General features: G+C 41.7%; 1 protein-coding gene across 5 annotated transcripts in view; it reads left to right on the top strand.

Moving 5' to 3' along the window:
• FRAS1 (Fraser extracellular matrix complex subunit 1) overlaps positions 1-24,321 on the top strand; it is a 445,822-nt gene that overhangs the window by 363,809 nt on the left and 57,692 nt on the right. For all 5 annotated transcript variants that reach the window (XM_036852337.1, XM_036852339.1, XM_036852338.1 and 2 more), the window contains 6 exons: positions 15,320-15,444; positions 15,729-15,869; positions 17,520-17,747; positions 19,831-19,944; positions 21,670-21,820; positions 22,934-23,093. In XM_036852337.1, coding sequence (XP_036708232.1) covers positions 15,320-15,444; positions 15,729-15,869; positions 17,520-17,747; positions 19,831-19,944; positions 21,670-21,820; positions 22,934-23,093 — 919 coding nt within the window. The remainder of the gene's footprint in view (positions 1-15,319; positions 15,445-15,728; positions 15,870-17,519; positions 17,748-19,830; positions 19,945-21,669; positions 21,821-22,933; positions 23,094-24,321) is intronic.

Below are 24,321 nucleotides of genomic sequence, written 5' to 3'. Positions count from 1 at the left end.
AATAAGATGACATATGAGCAGAGATCTGAAGAAAGTGAGGGAGCCAGCCATGCTGACATGTGAAGGAAAGAGCATTCCAGACGGGGGATTGGCGAGTGTCAACATCCTGAGGTGGGATCAGCGAGGCCTATCACATTCCAGATGCAGCAAGGAGACCAGTATGGCTGGGGCGGAGTGAGTGGGGGAGAGAGTGGGGATGCATGGAGGACCGCACTGGAGGGGCAGCCGGTGGAGGTGAACATGTCTGGGTCCAGCGTGATGGCGGAGGAGGGAGTTATGTGTATGGTGGGAGGGCATGGGGAAGGATGGACAGATTGGCCAAAATCCCTAATGCAAATTAAAGCCAGTGCGCTCCCCTTTTGTCCCAGAGTTCCTGGGGGCAGTATGCAGATCAGCACTCCCGAGACCTTGGCTGCTCGAGATACCTGATAAATCATTCATGAGCTAATTGCTTCTGCCAGAATTCTGTCAGGTTGCTGATTATATCTCTCCAAAGATGAAAGGGCTGACTCTCGGCTGTTGTGTTAGGCAACTGCATTTACACTGCACAGAGCTCCAAAAGGCTTGGAGCTTTGCGAAAGGCACTGCCAGCGGCTGGTCAGTCCCAGCTCTGGCTCTTCTCTGACCCCCAGGCTGTGTTGAGTCCTGTGTGAGGCTGCCCCAAATTCGCTTTTTCTGTTTTTACAGTCTCAGCCTTCACTGGGCTTAAATCCTGGATGCCAAGACTAGGCCAGCACTGCTCAGGGTACCACCCACCGGGGATCACACTTCTCCCTCCTCTTGGGAAAGCAGCCTCCCAAAACAGAGGGAGGGACGCTCCCTTCACCTGCCCTTTCCCACCAGCCTTGACTTCCTAATCCACGTTCTCTCCCGCCCCCACCATTTCTTCTCAATCCTCCTGTTTCTAGAGATTCTAAGTAGACCAGATAGGAAGATCTTGACTCTTGGGGGGCCCCTCTCCATCTCTAATGGAGCAGGGCTTCCCTGCCCCTCCCACACCATCAGCCCCGCAGTCCTTTCTATAGCATTTAGTCAGCATTCTCTCCTTCCCTGTCTCCCCTAAGTGGAACTGTGTTCATGAATTCAGTCCTTTTTAAATGTCAAAGCTCTCCCTTCAGAGGACGTCCATGTTGATTATGGATCACACTTTCTGAAGGCGGCTGGCTGCAGCTTGGAGAAAAGCACCTCACCCCATTTGTCTCCATGGGTGAGGATGGGTCTACCAGGAGCTGAGGCTGGGCTGGAGCCTGTTTCCAAGAAGAGCAGAGCAGCCTCTAGACCAGTGTCTCTAGTGCAGGCACTGAGATATGTGGGGACCGGTTGCCTCTGGGGGTTATCATTTGCCACCAGTGCCTGCACACATCGTCTTGATGGTTAACTATGAAGTGCACTTAGCCTTGTGCCATCTCTCTTAGTCAGCTGAATGTGATTGTTCTCTTTAGGTACAAAAGGTGTAAAGGTCCTCTTTTCTCCCCGCGAGGAGTCACAGGGAGCCATGTGTCCATGGGAACCGTGCGGAAGACAGCCGCGAACCTCCTCCCCCAGAGGAGAGCCACGTGAGGCTCTAGTCCCTGTGTGGGCTCTTTGCAAGGTTGAGGGCCCACACCCTCATGTCAGTGACCCTGAGGACCCTCTCCTTCTTGGGAAATTAGAGTAAGAAGTTATATTATCAGGATAGAAGCTAAGCTGCTGGAACAAAGAGACTGCAAAATACAGTACCTTCCACAAGAAGTTTATTTTTGCTCACAGCAAAATCCAGAGGCAGGTGGCCCAGAGTGTACTGTCATCATCCCCCAACCAGCAGCCAGGGAGGAAACACCAGGGGCGCCCACGTCTATTTCTTTCCCGGGAGTATTACTGGAAAAACCCATATCCCTTTTTTTTTTTTTAAGTCATCATTTTTTTTAACATCTTTATTGGAGTATAATTCCTTTACAATGGTGTGTTAGTTTCTGCTGCATAACAAAGCAAGTCAGCTATATATATACATATATCCCCATATCCCCTCCACTTGCTCTTCCCTCCCACCTCCCTATCCCACCCCTCTAGGTGTTCACAAAGCACCGAGCTGATCTCCCCGTGCGATGCAACTGCTTCCCACTAACTATCTATTTTACATTTGGTAGTGTATATATGTCAATGCCACTCTCTTACTTCGTCCCAGGTTACCCTTCCCCCTCCCCATGTCCTCAAGTCCATTCTGTACGTCTGTGTCTTTACTCCTCTCCTGCCCCTAGGTTCTTCAGAACCTTTTTTTTTTTTAGATTCTATATATATGTGCTAGCATACGGTATTTGTTTTTCTCTTTCTGACTTACTTCACTCTGTATGACAGACTCTAGGTCCATCCACCTCACTACAAATAATTCAATTTCATTTCTTTTTATGGCTGGGTAATATTCCATTGTATATATGTGCCACATCTTCTTTATTTGTTCATCTGTTGATGGATACTTAGGTTGCTTCCATGTCCTGGCTATTGTAAATAGTGCTGCAGTGAACATTGTGGTGCATGACTCTTTTTGAATTATGGTTTTCTCAGGGTATATGCCCAGTAGTGGGATTGCTGGGTCATATGGTAGTTCTATTTTTAGATTTTTAAGGAACCTCCATACTGTTCTCCATAGTGGCGGTATCAATTTACCTTCCCACCAACAGTGCAAGAGGGTTCCCTTTTCTCCACACCGTCTCCAGCATTTATTATTCGTAGACTTTTTGATGATGGCCATTCTGACTGGTGTGAGGTGATACCTCATTGTAGTTTTGATTTGCATTTCTCTAATGATTAGTGATGTTGAGCATCCTTTCATGTGTTTGTTAGCAATCTGTACAGCTTCTTTGGAGAAATGTCTATTTAGGTCTTCTGCCAATTTTTGGATTGGGTTGCTTGTTTTCTGGATATTGAGCTACATGAGATGCTTATATATTTTGAATATTAATCTTTTGTCAGTTGCTTCATTTGCAAATATTTTCTCCCATTCTGAGGGTTGTCTTTTGTCTTCTTTATGGTTTCCTTTGCTGTGCAAAAGCTTTTAAGTTTCATTAGGTCCCATTTATTTATTTATTTATTATTTTTTTTTCCTTTTTTTTTGTTTGTTTTTATTTTCATTTCTCTAGGAGGTGGCTCAAAAGGGATCTTGCTGTGATTTATGTCATATAGTGTTCTGCCTATGTTTTCCTCTAAGAGTTTTATAGTGTCTGACCTTACATTTAGGTCTATAATCCTTTTGTATACAGTGTTAAGGAGTGTTCTAATTTCATTCTTTTCCATGTAGCTGTCCAGTTTTGCCAGCACCACTTACTGAAGAAGCTGTCTTTTCTCTTTTGTATATTCTTTCCTCCTTTATCAAAGATAAGGTGACCATATGTGCAGGGGTTTCTCTCTGGGCTTTCTATCCTGTTCCATTGATCTATATTCGGTTTTTGTGCCATACCATACCATCTTGATTACTGTAGCTTTGTAGTATAGTCTGCAGTCCAGGAACCTGATTCCTCCAGGTCCATTTTTCTTTCTCAGGATTGCTTTGGCTATTTGGGGTCTTTTGTGTTTCCATACAAATTGTGAATTTTTTTGTCCTAGTTCTGTGAAAAATGCCATTGGTAGTTTGACAGGGATTGCATTGAATCTGTACATTGCTTTGGGTAGTATACTCATTTTCACAATGTTGATTCTTCCAATCCAAGAACATGGTATATCTCTCCATCTGTTTGTATTGTCTTTAATTTCTTTCATCAGTGTCTTATAGTTTTCTGCATACAGGTCTTTTGTCTCCTTAGGTAGGTTTATTCCTAGGTATTTTATTCTTTTTGTTTCAATGGTAAATGGGAGTGTTTCCTTAATTTCTCTTTCAGATTTTTCATCATTAGTGTACGGGAATGCAATAGATTTCTGTGCATTAATTTTGTATCCTGCTACTTTACCAAATTCATTGATTAGCTCTAGTAGTTTTCTGGTGGCATCTTTAGGATTCTCTATGTATAGTATCATGTCATCTGCAAACACTGACAGTTTTACTTCTTCTTTTCCGATTTAGATTCCTTTTATTTCTTTTTCTTCTCTGACTGCTGTGGCTAAAACTTCCAAAACTGTATTGAATAATAGTGGTGAGAGTGGGCAACCTTGTCTTGTTCCTGATCTTAGTGGAAATGGTTTCAGTTTTTCACCATTGAGAATGATGTTGGTTGTGGGTTTGTCATATATGGCCTTTATTATGTTGAGGTAAGTTCCCTCTATGCCTACTTTTGGGAGGGTTTTTATCATAAATGGGTGTTGAATTTTGTCGAAAGACTTTTCTGCATCTATTGAGATAATCATATGGTTTTTCTCCTTCAGTTTGTTAATATGGTGTATCACATTGATTGATTTGTGTATATTGAAGAATCTTTGCATTCCTGGGGTACACCCCACTTGATCATGGTGTATGATCCTTTTAATGTGCTGTTGGATTCTGTTTGCTAGTATTTTGTTGTGGATTTTTGCATCTATGTTCATCAGTGATATTGGCCTGTAGTTTTCTTTTTTTGTGACATCTTTGTCTGATTTTGGTATCAGCATGATGGTGGCCTCGTAGAATGAATTTGGGAGTGTTCCTCCCTCTGCTGTATTTTGGAAGAGTTTGAGAAGGACAGGTGTTAGCTCTTCTCTAAATGTTTGATAGAATTTGCCTGTGAAGCCATCTGGTCCTGGGCTTTTTTTTGTTGGAAGATTTTTAATCACAGTCTTAAATTCAGTGCTTGTGATTGGTGTGTTTATATTTTCTATTTCTTCCTGGTTCAGTCTCAGAAGGTTGTGCTTTTCTAAGAATTGGTCCATTTCTTCCAGGTTGTCCGTTTTATTGGCATAAAGTTGCTTGTAGTAATCTCTCATGATCCTTTGTATTTCTGCAGTGTCAGTTGTTACTTTACCTTTTTCATTTCTAATTCTGTTGATTTGAGTCTTCTCCCTTTTTTCTTGTTTTTTTTTAAATTAATTAATTAATTTATTTATTTTTGGCTGTGTTGGGTCTTCATTTCTGTGCGAGGGCTTTCTCTAGTTGCGGCAAGCGGAGGCCACTCTTCATCGCGGTGCACAGGCCTCTCACTATCGCGGACTCTCTTGTTGCGGAGCACAGGCTCCGGACGCGCAGGCTCAGTAGTTGTGGCTCACGGGCCTAGTTGCTCCGCGGCATGTGGGATCTTCCCAGACCAGGGCTCGAACCTGTGTCCCCTGCATTGGCAAGCAGATTCTCAACCACTGCACCACCAGGGAAGCCCCCTTTTTTTCTTGATGAGTCTGGCTAATGGTTTATCAATTTCGTTTATCTTCTCAAAGGACCAGCTTTTAGTTTTATTGATCTTTGCTATCATTTCCTTCATTTCTTTTTCATTTATTTCTGATCTGATCTTTATGATTTCCTTCCTTCTGCTAAATTTGGAGATTTTTTGTTCTTCTTTCTCTAATTGCTTTAGGTGTAAGGTTAGGTTGTTTATTTGAGATTTTTCTTGTTTCTTGAGGTAGGATGGTATTGCTATAAACTTCCCTCTTAGAACTGCCTTTGCTGCATCCCATAGGTTTTGGGTCATCGTGTTTTCATTGTCATTTGTTTCTAGGTAGTTTTTGATTTCCTCTTTGTTTTCTTCAGTGATCTCTTATTTAGTAGTGTATTGTTTGGCCTCCATGTGTTTGTATTTTTTACAGTTTCTTTCCTGTAATTGATATCTAGTCTTATAGCATTGTGGTCGGAAAAGATACTTGATATGATTTCAATTTTCTTAAATTTACTGAGGCTTGATTTGTGACCCAAGATATGATCTATCCTGGAGTATGTTCCATGAGCACTTGAGAAGAAAGTGTATTCTGTTGTTTTTGGATGGAATGTCCTATAAATATCAATTAAGTCCATCTTGTCTAATGTGTCATTTAAAGCTTGTGTTTCCTTATTTATTTTCATTTTGGATGATCTGTCCATTGGTGAAGTGGGGTGTTAAAGTCCCCCACTATTACTGTGTTACTGTCGATTTCCCCTTTTATGGCTGTTAACATTTGCCTTATGTATTGAGGTGCTCCTATGTTGAGTGCATAAATATTTACAATTGTTTATCTTCTTCTTGGATTGATCACTTGATCATTATGTAGTGTCCTTCTTTGTGGCTTGTCATAGTCCTTATTTTAAAGTCTATTTTGTCTGATATGAGAATTGCTACTCCAGCTTTCTTTTGATTTCCATTGGCATGGAATATCTTTTTCCATCCCCTCACTTTCAGTCTGTATGTGTCCCTAGGTCTGAAATGGGTCTCTTGTAGACAGCGTATATATGGGTCTTGTTTTTGTATCCATTCAGCCAGTCTATGTCTTTTGGTTGGAGCATTTAATCCATTTACATTTAAGGTAATTATCAATATGTATGTTCCTATTACCAGTTTCTTAATTGTTTAGGTTTGTTATTGTAGGTCCTTCCTTCTCCTGTGTTTCCTGCCTAGAGAAGTTCCTTTAGCATTTGTTGTAAAGCTGGTTTGGTGGTGCTGAATTCTCTTAGCTTTTGCTTGTCCATAAAGGTTTTAATTTCTCCATCGAATCTGAATGAGATCCTTGCTGGGTAGAGTAATCTTGGTTGTAGGTCTTTCCCTTTTATCACTTTAAATACATCCTGCCACACCATTCTGGTTTGCAGCGTTTCTGCTGAAAGATCAGCTGTTAACCTGATGGGGATTCCCTTATATGTTATTTGTTGCTTTTCCCTTGCTGTTTGTAATATTTTTTCTTTGTATTTAATTTTTGATAGTTTGTTAATATGTGTCTTGGATTTCTCCAAAGAAGATATACAGTTTACCAACAAATACATGAAAGAATGCTCAACATCACTAATCATTAGAGAAATGCAAATGAAAACTACAATGAGGTATTACCTCACACCAGGCAGAATGGCCATGATGAAAAAATCTACAAACAATAAATGCTGGAGAGGGTGTGGAGAAAAGGGAACCCTCTTACACTGTTGGTTGGAATGTAAATTGATACAGCCACTATGGAGAACAGTATGGGAGTTCCTTAAAAAACTAAAAATAGAACTACCATACGACCCAGCAATCCCACTACTGGGCATATACCCTGAGAAAACCATAATTCAAAAAGAGTCATGTACCACAATGTTCATTGCAGCTCTATTTACAGTAGCCAGGATATGGAAGTAGCCTAAGTGTCCATTGACAGATGAATGGATAAAGAAGATGTGACACATATATACAATGGAATATTACCCAGCCATAAAATGAAACGAAATTGAGTTATTTGTAGTGAGGTGGATGGACCTAGAGTCTGTCATACAGAGTGAAGTAAGTCAGAAAGAGAAAAACAAATACTGTATGCTAACACATATATATGGAATCTAAAAAAAAAAAAAAAAAATGGTTCTGAGGAACCTAGGAGCAGGACAGGAATAAAGACGCAGACGAAGAGAATGAACTTGAGGACTCGGGGAGGTGGAAGGGTAAGCTGGCACAAAGTGAGAGAGTGGCATGGACTTATATATACTACCAAATGTAAAATAGATAGCTAGTGGGAAGCAGCCACATGGCACAAGGAGATCAACTCGGTGCTTTGTGACCACCTAGAGGGGTGGGATAGGGAGAGTGGGAGGGAGACGCAAGAGGGTGGAGATATGGGGATATGTGTATATGTATGGCTGATTCACTTTGCTATAAAGCAGAAACTAACACACCAGTGTAAAGCAATTATACTCCAATAAAGATGTTAAAATATATATATATATGTTTCTTGGCATGTTTCTCCTTGGATTTATCCTGTATGGGACTCTCTGTGCTTCCTGGACTTGATTGACTATTTCCTTTCCCATATTAGGGAAGTTTTCATCTATAATCTCTTCAAATATTTTCTCAGTCCCTTTTGTTTTTTCTTCTTCTTCTGAGACCCCTATATTTCAAATTTTGGTGCTTTTAATGTTGTCCCAGAGGTCTCTGAGACTGTCCTCAATTCTTTTCATTCTTTTTTCTTTATTCTGCTCTGCGGTAGTTATTTCCACTGTTTTATCTTCCAGGTCACTTATCCGTCCTTCTGCCTCAGTTATTCTGCTATTGATTCCTTGTAGAGAATTTTTAATTTCATTTATTGTGTTGTTCATCATTGTTTCTTTGCTCTTTAGTTCTTCTAAGTCCTCGTGAAATGTTTCTTATATTTTCTCCATTCTATTTCCACAATTTTGGATCATCTTTACTATCACTGCTCTGAATTCTTTTTCAGGTAGACTACCTATTTCCTCTTCATTTGTTTAGTCTGGTGGGTTTTTATATTGCTCCTTCATCTGCTGTGTATTTCTCTGTCTTTTCATTTTGCTTACTGTGTTTGGGGTCTCCTTTTCACAGGCTGCAGGTTCGTAGTTCCCGTTGTTTTTGGTGTCTGCCCCCAGTGGCTAAGTTTGGTTCAGTGGGTTGTGTAGGCTTCCTGGTGGAGGGGACTAGTGCCTGTGTTCTGGTGGATGAGGCTGGATCTTGTCTTTCTGGTGGGCAGGACCACGTCCAGTGGTGTGTTTTGGTGTGCCTGTGAACTTATTATGATTTTAGGCAGCCTCTCTGCTAATGGGTGGGGTTGTGTTCCTGTCTTGCTAGTTGTTTGTCATGGGATGTCCAACACTGAAGCTTGCTGGTCGTTGAGTGGAGCTGGGTCTTAGCGTTGAGATGGAGTTCTCTGGGAGAGCTCTCTCTGATTGATATTACGAGGGGCCAGAAAGTCTCTGGTGGACCAATGTCCTGAACTTGGCTCTCCCACCTCAGAGGCTCACGCCTGACACCTGGCCAGAGCACCAAGACCCTGTCAGCCACATGCCTCAGTTGAAAAGGGAGAAAAGAAAAAGGAAGAAAGAAAAAATAAATTAAATAAAGTTATTAAAATAAAAAATTAAAAAATATATTGTTAAAATAAAAAAGTAATAAAAAGAAAAGAAGAGAGCAACCAAAGCAATAAACAAATCCACTAATGATAACAAGCGCTAAAAACTATGCTAAAAAAAAAATGGACAGACAGAACCCTAGGACAAATGGTAAAAGCAGACCTATACAGACAAAATGACACAAAGAAGTATACGCATACACACTCACAAAAGGAGAAAAAGGAAAATATATACATATATATATTAAAAAAAGGGAAGCGAGCAACCAAATCAATAAACAAATCTACCAATGATAATAAGTTCTAAATACTAAACTAAGGTAAACATAAAACTAGAAACACATTAGGCGCAGAAAGCAAACCCCAAGTCTACAGTTGCTCCCAAAGTCCACCTCCTCAATTTTGGGATGATTCGTTGTCTATTCAGGTATTCCAGAGATGCAGGGTACAGGAAGCTGATTGTGGAGTTTCAATCCTCTACTCCGAGATTGCTGGGAGAAATTTCCCTTTCTCTTCTTTGTTCGCACAGCTCCAGGGGTTCAGCTTTGAATTTGGCCCCGCCTCTGCGTGTAGGTCGCCTGAGGGCATCTGTTCTTTGCTCAGACAGGACGGGGTTAAAGGAGCAGCTGATTAGGGGGCTCTGGCTCACTCAGGCCAGGGGGAGGGAGGGGTACGGATGCGGGGCGAGCCTGCAGTGGCAGAGGCCAGCGTGACGTTGCAGCAGCCTGAGGTGCGCCGTGTGTTCTCCCGGGGAACTTGTCCCTGGATCACGGGACCCTGGCAGTGGCGGGCTGCACAGGCTCCCGGGAGGGGCGGTGTGGAGAGTGACGTGTGCTTGCACACAGGCTTCTTGGTGGCTGCAGCAGCAGCCGTAGTGTTTCATGCCCGTCTCTGGGTTCTGCGCTGATAGCTGCAGCTCCTGCCCTTCTCTGGAGCTCTTTCATGCGGTGCTCTGAATCCCCTCTCCTTGCGCACCCCGAAACAATGGTCTCTTGCCTCTGAGGCAGGTCCAGACTTTTTCCTGGACTCCCTCCTGGCTAGCTGTGGCACACTAAGCCCCCTTCAGGCTGTGTTCACGCAGCCAACCCCAGTCCTCTCCCTGGGATCTGTCCTCTGAAGCCCGAGCCTGAGCTCCCAGCCCCGACTTGCCCCGGCGGGTGAGCAGACAAGCCTCTCGGGCTGGTGAGTGCTGGTTGGTACCGATCCTCTGTGCGGGAATCTCTCCGCTTTGCCCTCCGCGCCCCTGCTGCTGCGCTCTCCTCCGTGGCTCCAAAGCTTCCCCCCCTGCCCACCCCCCATCTCCACCAGTGAAGGGGCTTCCTAGTGTGTGGAAACTTTTCCTCCTTCACAGCTCCCTCCCAGAGGTGCAGGTCCCATCCCTATTCTTTTGTCTCTATTTTTCCTTTTTCTTTTGCCTTACCCAGGTACATGGGAAGTTTCTTGCCTTTTGGGAAGTCTGAGGTCTTCTGCCAACGTTCAGTAGGTGTTCTGTAGGAGTTGTTCCACATGTAGATGTATTTTTGATGTATTCGTGAGGAGGAAGTTGATCTCCATGTCTTACTCCTCCACCATCTTGAAGGTCCTCCCTCCCATATCCCTTTTGATCACATCCCAGTGACAAGGATTTAGCTACACAAAGCTGTGAGGTTGCTGGGAAATCTAGACCCTAACTGGGCCTCTAGTCACTTAACTAATAGTCAGCAGTTGTATTTTTAAGTAGGGGAGCAGTAATATTGGATTTAGCAATCTCCAGCACACACTCGTTCTCACCTTCAGGAAACATTTATTGAGTAGCTGCTGCAGGAGAAAGCTTAGATTTTGGAAGTGGGAGACATGTAATATGTGCGAGTGTGTTCCAGTAGTTGTGACAGCAACATGTGAGAGGATATTAGGAGCCAAGATGCTGTGAGTCCCACCTAAGAGTGGACTGGGGGTGAGTTAGGAAGGACTTCCCGAGGTGATGCTTTAGCAAAGGTATTCTTTGGCTTCCTCTTTATCTCAGCCTCTCAATATTGTGACACCAACCAGAATAAGCTTCAGTCAGTGTCTTAGTTTGGGTTCTCCCAAGAGCAGAGGTGTATTAGTCTGCTAGGGCCACCATCGTAAAGCACCGCAGACTGAGCAGCTTAAACAGCAGAAATCTATTGTGTCACAGATCTAGGGGCTGGAGGTCTGAGATCATGGTGTTGGCAGGGTTGGTTCCTCCTGAGGGAAGGCTCTGTTCCAGACCTCTCTCCTGGGCTTGTAGATACCTGTCTTCATGTTCACATGGCATTCTCCCTCTACGTGTATGTCTGTGTCAAAATTTCCCCTTTTGTAAGGACATTAGTCAAATTGGATTAGGACCCATCATAATGACCTCATCTTAACTAATTACATCTGCAATGATCCTATTTCCAAATAAGGTCACATTGTGAGGTACTGAGGGTTAGGATGTCAATGAATATGGGGGGGACATAACTCATTCCACAACAGGAGGCTTGGAAGAAAATCTGAAGCAGAGAAGCTGAGAATCTCCCACAGCCTGGGCTTGAGGTGGGAGCAGACAACAGGCATAGAGCCATCCACAGCTGTGCTGAGAGCCAGGAGGGCCAGGGCGATCTCCTAACATCCCATTAGGAAGGCAGTTTCTTCAAAGATGCTTTTTTCTCCAACCACTTCCCTGACCTAGACTGAACTTTCTCTAATGTGCTAGCCCTCCAGGGGAATTGGAAAAACTGACAGGGTTAATGTGGGTCTCCGTAACACTGCCATATACATAGTTTAGCCAGCAGGTTTGGTGACTGAAAACACTTGGGATGGGATTAAAAGCCTTCAAGATATTTCAAACAGTAACTACCTGCTGTGAGAGCCAGTAGGGACAATATGTTATTAGAAGCACCATCTTGCAGGTGAGTGAACAACTAAAGTCTTCCAATACCCAATTAGCAACAGCTAAAACCAAATTTTTTAAGTGTACAGAGATTGAAAATCTGTGCTTAATAGGACCTCTTAGATATAGGACCAACTGTAGTGGATGAAGTAAATTCATTAACCAAATATGTTTTGAGAACCTACTGTGTGCCAGGCACTATTCTAGGTGCACATTGGTGAAGAAACAACAAAATCTTGTCCTCTTGAAGCTTACCTTATAATGCACCTTGTTACCCTCCTGCTCTTAATTAAGGATATCACTTAAATGATGATACTAAATACCCCATCAAAATCAATATTTCAGACAAGAAAAAGGTTATAGTCAAAAAATTATTCTATGATTCAATTCAAAAACATTATAATGGTGATATTTCGGTGTTAGAACTATGAGTGGTTTTGTGATTCTTTACTATTTTTCTGTGTTTTTCACATTTTCTTTAATGGACACGTATCCCTTTTATATTGAAAAAAAAATTAAAGGATAAGGGTGAAATCCAAGAGGCTCCTTGTCCTGCCCAGAAAAGCTAGATAAGTTTTACAAAAAGTACTCCTAACAGAATAAAAAATATATATATGTATGTATATATATACATACATATATATATGTGTGTGTGTATATATGTGTGTGCGTGTCATTTCAACATGTAATCACGTAAGAAAAAAAAAAAAGCACTCCCAGCAGGCCTAAACTTTGGAGGTGGACAACCTTGAGTTCCAGTCTCAGCAGTGCTCTCTTATTAGCTGTGTGACCTCAGATAGGTCACATTTCTTTCCTAATTTTATTAGTATCATAATCTAGAAAAATAATGCCAACCTTGACATCCCAGAGCTGTTGAGATAAAACAGTCTGTATAAGCAAATCTGAAACAGTGTTCTGCACATGGTAGGTACTCAATGTTTGCTAGACTGAATTGGGAAAGACCCACTAAGATCAAGCCCAGAGCTCTCATGCATTGCTAGCGGGAATGTAAAATAGTACTACCACTTTGGAAAATAGTTTGGCAGTTTCCTAAAAAGTTAAGCATACACCTTACACATATTCCCACCCTCCCACTCTTAGAGATTTACCCAGGAAGAATGAAAACTTATGTCCAGACAAAGACTTGTGCATAAGTGATCATAGCAGCCTTATTTGTAATAGCCCCAAACTGGAAAATAACCTAAACGTCCATGAACAGGTAAATGGATAAACAATCTATGCTATAACCATCCAATGGAATACTACTTGGCAATGAAAAGGAATGAACTATTAATACATGCTACAATATGGATAACTCAAAAACAATTATGCTAAGTGTAAGAAATCATGCATAAAATAGTATATACTGTATGATTCTATTTATAAAAAATTAGAGAAAATACCAACTAACCTATAATGACAGATTACAATTCATTTGCTTCTTTGGGATGGGGTAGGGCACAAGAAAGGGAAGGATGGAAGGATTACAGAGTGTCAGTTAAAAACTTTTGGGGTAATGGATACGTTCCTATTTTGACTGAGGTGATGGTTTCATGAATGTACCAAAGATAATGAAATTGTACACTTTAAATATGTATAGTTTATTATATGTCAATTTCCCCTCAATAAAAAATGTTAAAAAATAAAAAGATCAATCCCAGCACTTCCTTCCCAAGAGGAAGGAAGATCTACCACTTTTCTATTTTTTTTTTTCAGTGCTCAAGGTTTTTATTGGGGGACTGGTTACATGGGCACGCTCTACCTAGTACAAACCAAAATTGTAGAATCCCAGAAGGAAGGCAAGTATTCAGCATAAACCAAATTGTACAAATAATCGAGGCGCAGAGAGTCCCTCTTATCAGTTAGAGTGTAGGCATCCTTCGTCTAGAACATACCAAAATTCCGTGTTCCTAGACAGAAGCTGAGAGCCCATCTTGCAAGCTGGCATTTCTGATGGCAGCTATAGGCCTCCTAGCATGTTAACTTTTTTCTGCCCACTTAACTAATGAGTTCTACCACCTTTCTTAATCAGTCTTAGACTCTCATAAGGGGAACAGTGAGTTAGGTGACCAGTTGATGGTGAGAATCCACACACGTGTTTCCCCATGAGCTGTGAGAGTGGATTCACAGCAGGGGAATAGGTTTAAATTTCTCAGTGCAGCCAGTCTGAAGTTATTAAATTTTTAAAGAATGGTATGGATTTCTGTCCAGAACCACAAGACAAATCTGTAAGACAGGGGTCGGGGGAGCTAACATTTTTTGCCTGTCGAGAGCTGATGTAACAAGCACGAACATAAATATAAAATGCCTCATCAAAAAATTAATGCCCTAATATTCAGGAGGCTATTTTATCTGGGTGACAAATTTCAGATGATAAAGAGAGCTGCCAATGTAAACCACACTGGTTGATGTGTTTTATTTTTAAGATAAAGCAATGATATTGATGTCACAGTTAAATGTAAAATAGTCACAGGAGAATCTCTTTGTTTTTTTACAGAAAAGACTAAATGGTTTTGCCAGGATTAACAATGACAAATAATAAATCTCAGGAAGCAGCAAATGAATTTCAGGACCAAAGCAAAGGACTACATTAAATAGAGGACTACTCTAACACCCAGAATCAGAAAAAGAGAATTTGTGCTGAGGGACTAAAGGATATGATTTTGTTTCAGTCTTGGCTGACACCAGAGGATGGACCCCAGAAGCCCTAAGATAGAAGCAAGAATTCTGGGTTGTTTTGCTAAATATTGTTGGGCATTTGAAAACATAGAGATATTATTCATTAGTGGGATACCTTGGCATTATTTAAAAATCACATGACTTCAGATTTTTTTTTTTTTTACTTTTAGAATGACTCTGAAAAAAATTAACAGGTTTTCTCTGTTATCATGTTATTAAAAGACACTGGTTTTCTAGGTCACTTTAGAGTTGAGAAAGAATGATTGCTCAAACCTCAAAGTCATGCAATAAGCTTTGTTACTTCCACCCTGGCCAAAGTGGTATATGAGAAGCTAGAATCATAGATACAAGAGTGAAAGGGACCTTGAAGAATATCCAAGGAAATTATGAGTGCCGGGGATGGCTCACTAATCACAAAAACAAGGCTATGTTTAGCCAAGCCCTATGACTCCAGAGTTTAAACGCTAAGCCATCACACAATATTAAAAATTAGAGCAGGTTTTCAGAAAGGACTACAAGGCTGTGGGGAAATATAAAACTTAAGAGCGAGGAGTTTGGAGAATAAGGCAATGGCTCTACCTTTCACAGATTTGACCTGCATACATAAACCCCAAGAGAAAGGAGAATAACATTTATTGAGCACCTGCTTTACCTTGGCACATAGTAGAAGCCTAGATAATTAAGTTAGCATGTGCTCCCACAGAACATATGCTGTTGTAGGGAAAAAACACACAAGCAGCTCTAACCCAAGGTCTCAGAGGGCAGCACATCAATGCTATAAGAAAACTACAGAGGTCTCTTTCTGGTGAGTGTGCCATTTCCCTCACCCGAGAGGGATGGCTAGCCTCTTGACACCCTTTCTCTGGTTCTGTCGTCTTCTTTTGCTAGGTATCCAGATTAGTTCCTTTACTCAAGCTGACCTCACTTCAGGACGCATTCGGTATATCCACTCCAGTGAGACCGAGAAGCATTCAGATACCTTCAGCTTTACGCTCTCCGATGGAGTCAACGAGGTGGGTGAGGACCTTGCTTCCCTCCTTGATGGGTATTGATGCAGCGCCATCTTCTTTGATGGGAGGGTGCTGAGCCACCGGTGCTGTGAGAACTTCATTCCCCTCTGCTCTCAGCCCAGGACAGAGGCAAAGAGAACTCTATCTTGCCAGAGAGAACTCACTTCTGGGTTCCTGGTTGGTCAGTCATGCCAGGAATGGTGTGAAAGGGAACGCAGAGAGCGCCTACCTTCTTCTCGGGTGGGTGCTGGGGACAGGTGACCCACCTGCACTTTTCTGCCATGTAGGTGACTCAGACTTTCCACATTACTCTTCGCCCTGTGGATGACTCGCTGCCCGTTGTACAGAACTTGGGGATGCGGGTACAGGAAGGTGTGAGGAAGACCATCACAGAGTTTGAGCTCAAGGCGGTAGATGCAGACACAGAGGTAAGAGTCCTCCCCTGGGTTCTCCGGCCGAATGAGAGGCTGATCTAGTGGCATCTATTGCTTTGCGACAGTGCCTCCTGAGGGTGGGGTGGGATGGGGTGGGGTGGGATGGTGAGTGTAGTGCAAGCATCCTTGAAGGATTAAAAACCAGAACATACCATGGCCTGCTGGAAAAGAGAAACTAAATACATTTGAAATCAAGTTGTTTTTCAACCCTTTCTGAAACCCTGAATACGTTTATTCTTTCCTATGATTACGTGCAACAATCATTTTCACATGCTGATTTTTATTATGATCCACAGAAAATTAGGTAGATGACATTTTATATAGTGTTTTTATTACTCCCTATTAGTGAACAAGGAATTTCTTCACCTATACACTTTTACCTCCTTTACTGAGACTTCAGTGGGTGACAACTAATTATTGCAATTTGAGCATTCTCTAAGAACCAGGCTTTACACAGTAAAATAGGGCATGTAAAGACTAAACTCTTCCTCTCCTAATGCTTTCTAATTAAAGTATCTGACATGCTGACATGATCTAGCTTCCATTAAGAGTACCACGCACTTATTAATTAGTTCTGTGTATGCCCTTTCCCGTGCCAGCATGCATTCATTTATTTATTCATTCTTTCAGCAAATATTTACTACCTGCTAAGTTGCAAGGTCTGCTCTAGATGCTAAAGACAGCACTGTGAACAAAACAGATCAAAATTCCAGCCTTAGGGAGTTTACAACCTTTGGTTAGGGGGACAGACAATAAAGAATGAAAGAACATAGAATATCATGTCAGATATGATAAGCGCTAGGAATAAAAATAAAGAGACAGAAGCGATAGAGATTGATGGGTGTGCTGTTTCAAGCAGAGTGGTCAGGGAACGCTTCTCTGAGGAGCTGATATTTGAGCAGAGGTAGGAAGAGAAAGAGCAGGCTATGCCGTTTCCTGGGAGAATCCCTTTCCTGGCAGACGAATCAGGAGGGCAAAGGCCCTGTAGTCAAGCGTGCTTGGAACATTTGCGTTGCGACACAGCAGCCAAGAGTCTGGACCCCAGTGAACAAACAGGACAGGAGAAGGGATGAGGCCAGAGAAGAACCGTGGGACCAGGTCACAGAGGGCCTTCTTGGCCCAGGTCAGGCCTCTGTATTTTATTCCAAGTTGGTGAGAAATCACTGGAGAGTCCTGAGCAGGGTTTTCTACCTCTCTATTTTTCCTTCTGCATGTCACCCTGGAAGCAGCCGTTGGACATGGGAAATTTGCTTCTATCCTGATGCAGATGAGATTCTACATATAAGAGTTTTGGAAAAGTGTATGTGGGTTGGGGGGAGGGTGAATGGAAAGGAAATGAGTAATTTTAAAAGGTCTAGTTCTTAATCATCCTAAAGGTTAAAAATTCAGGTTTTCCCCTATAACCCTTAGTGGGCAAATTTAAATGTCATCTTAAAACAGAAGGCACCAGAATATAAGTTCGATTATAGAAACCAATATAATTTCTCTCCTTAGCTTGATTTTTGGTATCTATAAAGAAAATGCAGTCTTTATTTTATAAATATCTTTAGGTTTGGCTGCCCTTGACCGCCTGTGGCCATCACTCACACCTCTGGCTTCTGTTACAGAATTCCCTTCTCCCCTTGCCTTTTGCCTCCTTGACAGGCCGAGTCTGTCACATTCATGATCATGCAGCCCCCGCGCCATGGCACCATTGAGCGAACCACCAACGGGCAGCCCTTCCAGCACACCTCCACCTTCACCATGGAGGACGTCTATCAGAACCGGGTCCGCTACAGCCACGACGGCAGCAACTCCCTCAAAGACTGGTTCACCTTCACCGTTGCTGACGGGACGAATCCCTTCTTTATTATTGAGGAAGGGGGAAAAGAGGTGAGGGGCAAAGACGACAGAGAGGGAGGCACAGCAAAGCATGCCAGAGGCTGTCTGGAGGCAGAACATGGCCCTTTTAGACCAAGGATAACATTGTTTGAGTTTTGGTTCTGTCACATACTAACTGGGCCTTGGGCAAATTACTTACCTTCTCTAAGCCTCAGCTTTTCATCTGTAAAATGGGCACAGGAATGATCACCAGCTTCAATTAGCCTAAGGATCAACGGAGGTAATCCATATAAAGTGCTTAACACTGTTGGCAAAGAGTGAGTGCTCAAATAGATGACAGTTATTGTTATTATCACTGCTATTATTTCTCCTTTTCACTCACCCTTTATTCCTTTCATTTTTCTTTCATCTGGTTTTTCAATAATATCACATGGTTCCAAATTGTCTCCTGAGCCAGCCAGAGTTTCTCAATCTCATGAAGAATTACAGTCAAGAGTACGGCTTTTGCGTCCAAAAGACACTGATTTAAATTCTACCTCTGTCACTTACTAATTGAGTGTCTTTGTAAGTCATTTAACCTTTCTAAGCCTCAGCTTCCCTGTCTGTAAAATGGGTATGATATCTACCCTCCTGATACACATGGAGCACGTAGCCCAGTACCTTACACAGGGAACATAGGAAACATCTGATAAACTGTGGCTGTAATCATCATAATTGTCATCATTTTAGGACCAGCTTGTGAAACAGGTGAAGATGATTTTCTTTTGAGGTCATGAAGCTGTTAAGCTTTTCTTCCTTAGGAGAATTGCTTCCTTCTAACATTCAGATGTTCAGGAAACTAAGAGCCCCCTCCCACTACCTTCCCCGCCATTTTAACTCATTTTTAGCAGATTTCTTGCAGTATCGTAACCCTCCCCTGGGAACAACTGCAACTCTGGTGAAAGGTGGCCTCATGGATACCCCTGCATCTCACACAGCTACCTGACTCAGCAGAAGCAGTCTTAGTGAGCATGTTATCACACCCTGCTGTTTATTTCCAGGATAAGATAACCAAAGGGTCAACTTCGTAGGCCTGCAGAGTTTTTTCCCTACTTTGATGATAAATGATTCTTTTCCTAGCAGAAAGATCCTCTGGCATGCTTTAGAAACAAACAGCCCGTGAGAAGCTCATTCTCAGTTGGCCGAGGTGTCAGTGGGATGGCTCTTGGGATTTCCCTGCCATTTCAGCATCTGCACTGCATCTCCACCTGGCAGGTCATCACGTTCATTTTCCCCCTCCCAAACTGTAACTGCTTCCCAGTTAGTTTGACTTTCAGAAGAGAAAAAAGATTTCGGAATTAATCAGCAAGAGGGTCACCTCTATGATAAACATAAAAGGTCACAGCAGATCTCCAGAGGGACCGTGTCATTTTGAAAATGGAAATTATCTAGAAGGAGGGTTGTAGAAGATTGAAACACCAGCATCTTGCTGTCCTGTATGCCAGCTTGCTGTATCTGCTCAGAAACGGGGAGGTGCTGGATCAGACTCCCCATGTATGTTGTGAATGTATATGTGTGTATCTGTGTGAGAATGAAGTTATAAACTGAAATTTCTTTGCATTATTCCCACAAACACTTTTATTCTTGATTTCTTCTGCCCCCTTTCCCCATGTAGACAGTTCTCTCTCAAAAAAAAGGAAAGAAAAAAAAAAAAAGGAAATCTCTTCCCATGAAACATCTTTTCACATCTGGCAGAATCCTACCTGGAGACTTTGACATTAACATTTTAATTATGAAAATCATGAAAATTTTAACAAGTTATTGAAAGGGAAATATTTTGTTTATTGTTTCACCTCAGGGCAGTATTAAACTCAACTAAAGAAGGCATAGGTGTGTGAAAACCAACTTCCATAGCAGGTGAAATTCCAGCAAGAGTGCCACTTGTGTCTTGCTTTTCTTCTCATATTGTTTCTACTTTATCCATCAACATTCTCCCTGAAGCCTCATGCCAAGTGGTGATAAGCAATGGAAACTTGCTCAGTTGGCCATTTTGAAGTGTCAGCAGATTTCAGGGGTCCCAGCCTTTGTAGGTCCTAGACCTGACGTATTTCAGATATGTGTGAATGATGAGTTTCCTTTGTTGCTTTCACCACAGATCATGACAGCAGCACCTCAGCAGTTCTGGGTAGACATCCTCCCAGTAGATGATGGCACCCCTAGAATTGTTACCAACCTGGGACTCCAGTGGCTGGAGTACATGGATGGCAAGGTAAGGCCTTTGCACCTGCCGCAGACAAGCTAACTGACTTGGGCTCGATCCTGTTCACGACAACATGAACAGAACTCCTGTTCAACTCATGTTTATCCCTCCCTAAGTGAGCTGATTTCTTAAGATTGCTGAGCTCCATGAGTTTGGTTAGAATTGTATCACAGTTTAAGATATTCTTACAAAATGACCCCAAAATATAGTAGCTCAAACAAGATAGAAGTCTTTTTTCTCATATAAAGTACAGAAGTAAGTGGGGAGGCTAGGGCTCCACATGGCCATTCAGAGACACATATTCCTTGTATCTTATTCTTCTGCCATCACTGGTTTGTCGCTACTGAGAGCATAGCCAAACCTCTTCAGCTATTCATCAGTATTCCAGCCCATGGGAAGAGGAAAACAGAAAAGTAGAGGGCAAGGAACTTCATTTTAAGCAAGTGGTGCAGAAATTAAACACATCATTGCACTCATATTCTTTTGACAAGAAATTGGCCCTATGGCCCTATCTGTTGCATGGGAGTGTCTAGCTGGGTGGCTAGGTGCTCAGTTAAAAGTTTGTTAACTAGAAGAAGGGGAGGATGGATTTTGAGAAACATCTGGAATATGCCACAGATGAGAAGGAAGTGAGTTTTTTTGTAGGTAAGTATCCTCAGAGGAATTCTAGAAATTTAAATTTTTTTCTCCTTTTCCTAACTCTCAGTTTGGTCATTCTAAGACATGTCATAATTCTCACCTGGTAACCTGTCAAGCATTAAATCCCCATCCCCACCCAAACACACACAGTTCTTCAGTTCAGATCGGAAAGACTTTTGTGTGTGGTATTCCCTCTAGGATGTGGATTTTCTCATCTCCATGTTGCTGATTTGTTGGTTGTATATGTAGCAGTGAGGCTATAGCTTTCCACTGAACTCATTGGGAATTTTTAAATATATGAAACAAAATTAGTACAGATTCCGCTTATGCCCTGTTTGATATTTTTCTCAGTACTCAGAACCATCCTATTCTCTTCTTGGCACTCTCCAATTGGTCTTCTACCTTCAACTCTTACCCTACTGCAGTGACTCTTATCAAAGTTACCAATAACCAAAGTCACCAATTTCACCAAATCCAAAGGTCACTTACATGCCCTTATTTTACTAGGTCTAGTAACATTTAATACTGTTGACCACCCCTTTTTTTCTCTCAAACCTTTGCCCTCACTAAGTATTTGTTGGGTGAGTAAATGAGTGAATCAAAATTTAGCCAGTATATTTGGGCAATATTGGGATATCATATATTTATCTTACTCAATTTCAAGCCTTGTAATCAACTTCTATAAGGTATAAAGTGGCCATCTTCCCTGTATTGTATCATTCTTTCAAAGTTCCAACCTTCTTTCAAGGCCAAACTCAAATCCCACCACCTCAAACCCCCCTTTCCGTAATCCAGATGGATTTCCGTAATCGCTCCTGCTCCCCAAAAGTGTGTAACACTCTTTTTGTATATCTCATTACAGCTCTTGCCACAGTTACCTTGCTCATAAGCCTTTCTTTCCCAATAAAGTGTGAACATCAAGGGCAGAGGCTGGGATGGTTTCTATCCTCATAACCTCTTCAATCCCGACAAAGTTTACCAGGCAATAAATGCACTTAGTAAATCATTGTTGAGCTGAATTAAATCTGAGTCAGAGGGTCTTGTTCCTGCTTTATTCCCATCTCAGGAATTAAATGTAATGGGTTTCTATTCCAGGCAACCAACTTGATCACCAAGAAGGAACTGCTGACCGTGGACCCAGACACAGAAGACCTGCAGCTTGTCTACGAGATAACCACAGGCCCTGAGCATGGCCACATGGAGAATAAGCTGCAGCCTGGAAGAGCTGCTGCTACTTTCACACAGGGTGGGCACTCGGAGAGCTGAGAAGTGGGAGAGGTCTATGCTGACACCACTCTCCTTACTTCCCTGATCTTTCTCACAACTACTGCCAGCTACTTACCCCCAAGTAACCTATTTACAAACAAATAGATCTCTTAGTGTCTAACCATCCAACTTTGGAATTTTACTTCTCCTGATTTTTTTTCCCTGTTACTCTGAATTATGACAAAAAAAAAAAAAAAGGAAGAAAGAAAAATTTTATCTTTACCAGGCTTCCTCAGCTCCCAAATTGCTTTAGGTTTGACCAAGTTTTCTGGAAAGGATCACGTGATACTCCTGGGTTTTCTTTCAAAACAAAAATAACCACCAGACTTTATGAAAGATCTGTGACCCTTTGTGGTTTACTTTTTATCTCTAAGGGTTATAGATTTTTTTTTAAGTCTTCAGCAAAGAAAAAAAATCAACACGGGTAGATTGCTCAACAGAAGTAGTTTCCTGTTTGGAATCACATCAAGCAGACCATTTTGTATTTTAGTTGCTTATAAGCTTTTCACAGTCTTCTCGACTTCTTTTGAGGATGCACCTGATTGGGGTCAGTCATTGTACAACTGCATCTTACAATTTATGTGCCATATTTCCTTTTTTTCCCTGTCCTCAATCTTTTGTTCTCTCCTAGCCACATTTTATCTGTGCCTTGTGTGTGGGCTGTTTTAATCCAACCCCAGCTTTTCTTGGTAGCACATACCTTCCAAAGAACCTTTATTTTGAAGGAAGTAGGGGTGGGTATGAGCATATATGCACAGCAGACGAGCTCAAAGACTTCTCTGTTGGCTCTAAGATTTGCCTCTCACATTCCATAGACATTTATTAAAGTGCTTTTTTGCCAAGACCCTGGGATTCTCATTTCACAACAGCATAAGGGTACTTCTATACATAAAGACGGGTCTTTTGTTACACAGGATCTTATTTTAAAATCTGGCAGAAACTTTTGTTTTTAAGACTACTTACTATCCCTTTTTGTTCTTGGGACGATAAGTTTTGTCTGTAACCCATTAGAAGAATAAACTGGGTGTGTCAGTAGGAATCTATGAGGCTGTCTTTACATCCCCGGGTTAATTCAGTGTCTTTTTTCTCACAGAGGACGTGAACCTGGGGTTGATTCGTTACGTGTTGCATGAGGAGAAGATCCATGAGATGATGGATAGTTTTCAGTTTCTGGTGAGAGACAGTAAACCCAATGTGGTCAGCGACAATATCTTCCATATCCAGTGGTCCCTCATCAGCTTTAAATATACCAGGTACAAGTGTGATTGGTGTTCATTCTTGAGAAATGAATCAGGAAAGCAGAGGAAGTCAGGATGAAGCACCCTGTGGGTCAGCTCTAATCATCCGATGATGATGGTGGGGTGATAACAAAAATAAAAATCATAGTTACACCAAATATTTCTTGAATACTGTATGTACCAGGCACTGTAACAGGTACTTGACGTATGTCATCTTGTTTAATACTTGTAGTTATGAGATGAGTACTATTGTTGCCTCCACAACAACAAAGCAACAGAGACAGAAATAGGTTAAATAACTTATCTGAAATCACATAACTAATAAGCAGTAAAACCAGGATTTAAGTCCAGTGATCTTAACCCTTGTGCTTTACTTCTTCTCCTGAAAGTATTTGTGCTTCTGTCTTCAAGTTTAAAAGATAATCCAGCAGAACTGATAGGGAAAACAATAAGCATTCAGAAGAATAATCACTGGCCCACAGTAACAAAGTCTTTGCCTTCTGTCTACATTCTCCCTGTTCTCAAGCTCCCATCCTCCCCCTAGCTCTTTTGGTGTTCACAGAATCATATATCTTTAGGGAAGAATTCATAGCTTAACATAGGTAGCTCTTCAAGATGCTTTTGTAGTCTGCTGGGGAGTTAAGAGGCAAACAGAGAGTCAGTCACCAATTGGTAAAGCACGGTGCTGATTTTATAGATTAGATTATAACAAGGATTATAATTTTTGTGGGGGAAATAATTCTTTAAATCTACCTTTGAGACTCACTATTCTAAGAAACCAACCTCATGATAATTTAAGTGAAAATTGGAACTTGGGAGGAAAACATGCAAACTTGATTTTAAGTGCCCCAGATGTAGGCTATCCTACTATTACACACACTTGGAGAATTAGTGGAAAATTGGAATCAATATATATATATACACATACACATATATATATACACACATGTACATGTATGTATGTGTGTGTGTATATATATATATATATCTAAAACACTTTGCTGTTATTTACCTCTTATTGTAACTCCTTCAAAATTAAATATACCAAATAAAACTGATGACGTTTTCTGGACAACCCTCTAATGTTTAATGGACTAAAAAATACGGAGGGTCCCCAAGCTGGCAATGAAGACTAACCTCTCAGAGGCACTTTGCCTGCAAGCCTCACAGCAATAAGACCCAAGCCAAAGTCTAATGGCCATACTCAGTGATGAAAAACAAAGCCCAGCTCAGGCCTTACTTG

Source organism: Balaenoptera musculus, chromosome 5, assembly GCF_009873245.2.
Source record: "Balaenoptera musculus isolate JJ_BM4_2016_0621 chromosome 5, mBalMus1.pri.v3, whole genome shotgun sequence".
Classification (NCBI taxonomy): Eukaryota; Metazoa; Chordata; class Mammalia; order Artiodactyla; family Balaenopteridae; genus Balaenoptera; species Balaenoptera musculus.
Note: the sequence above shows the minus strand (reverse complement) of the source record. Positions and strands in the feature narration are given on the sequence as shown.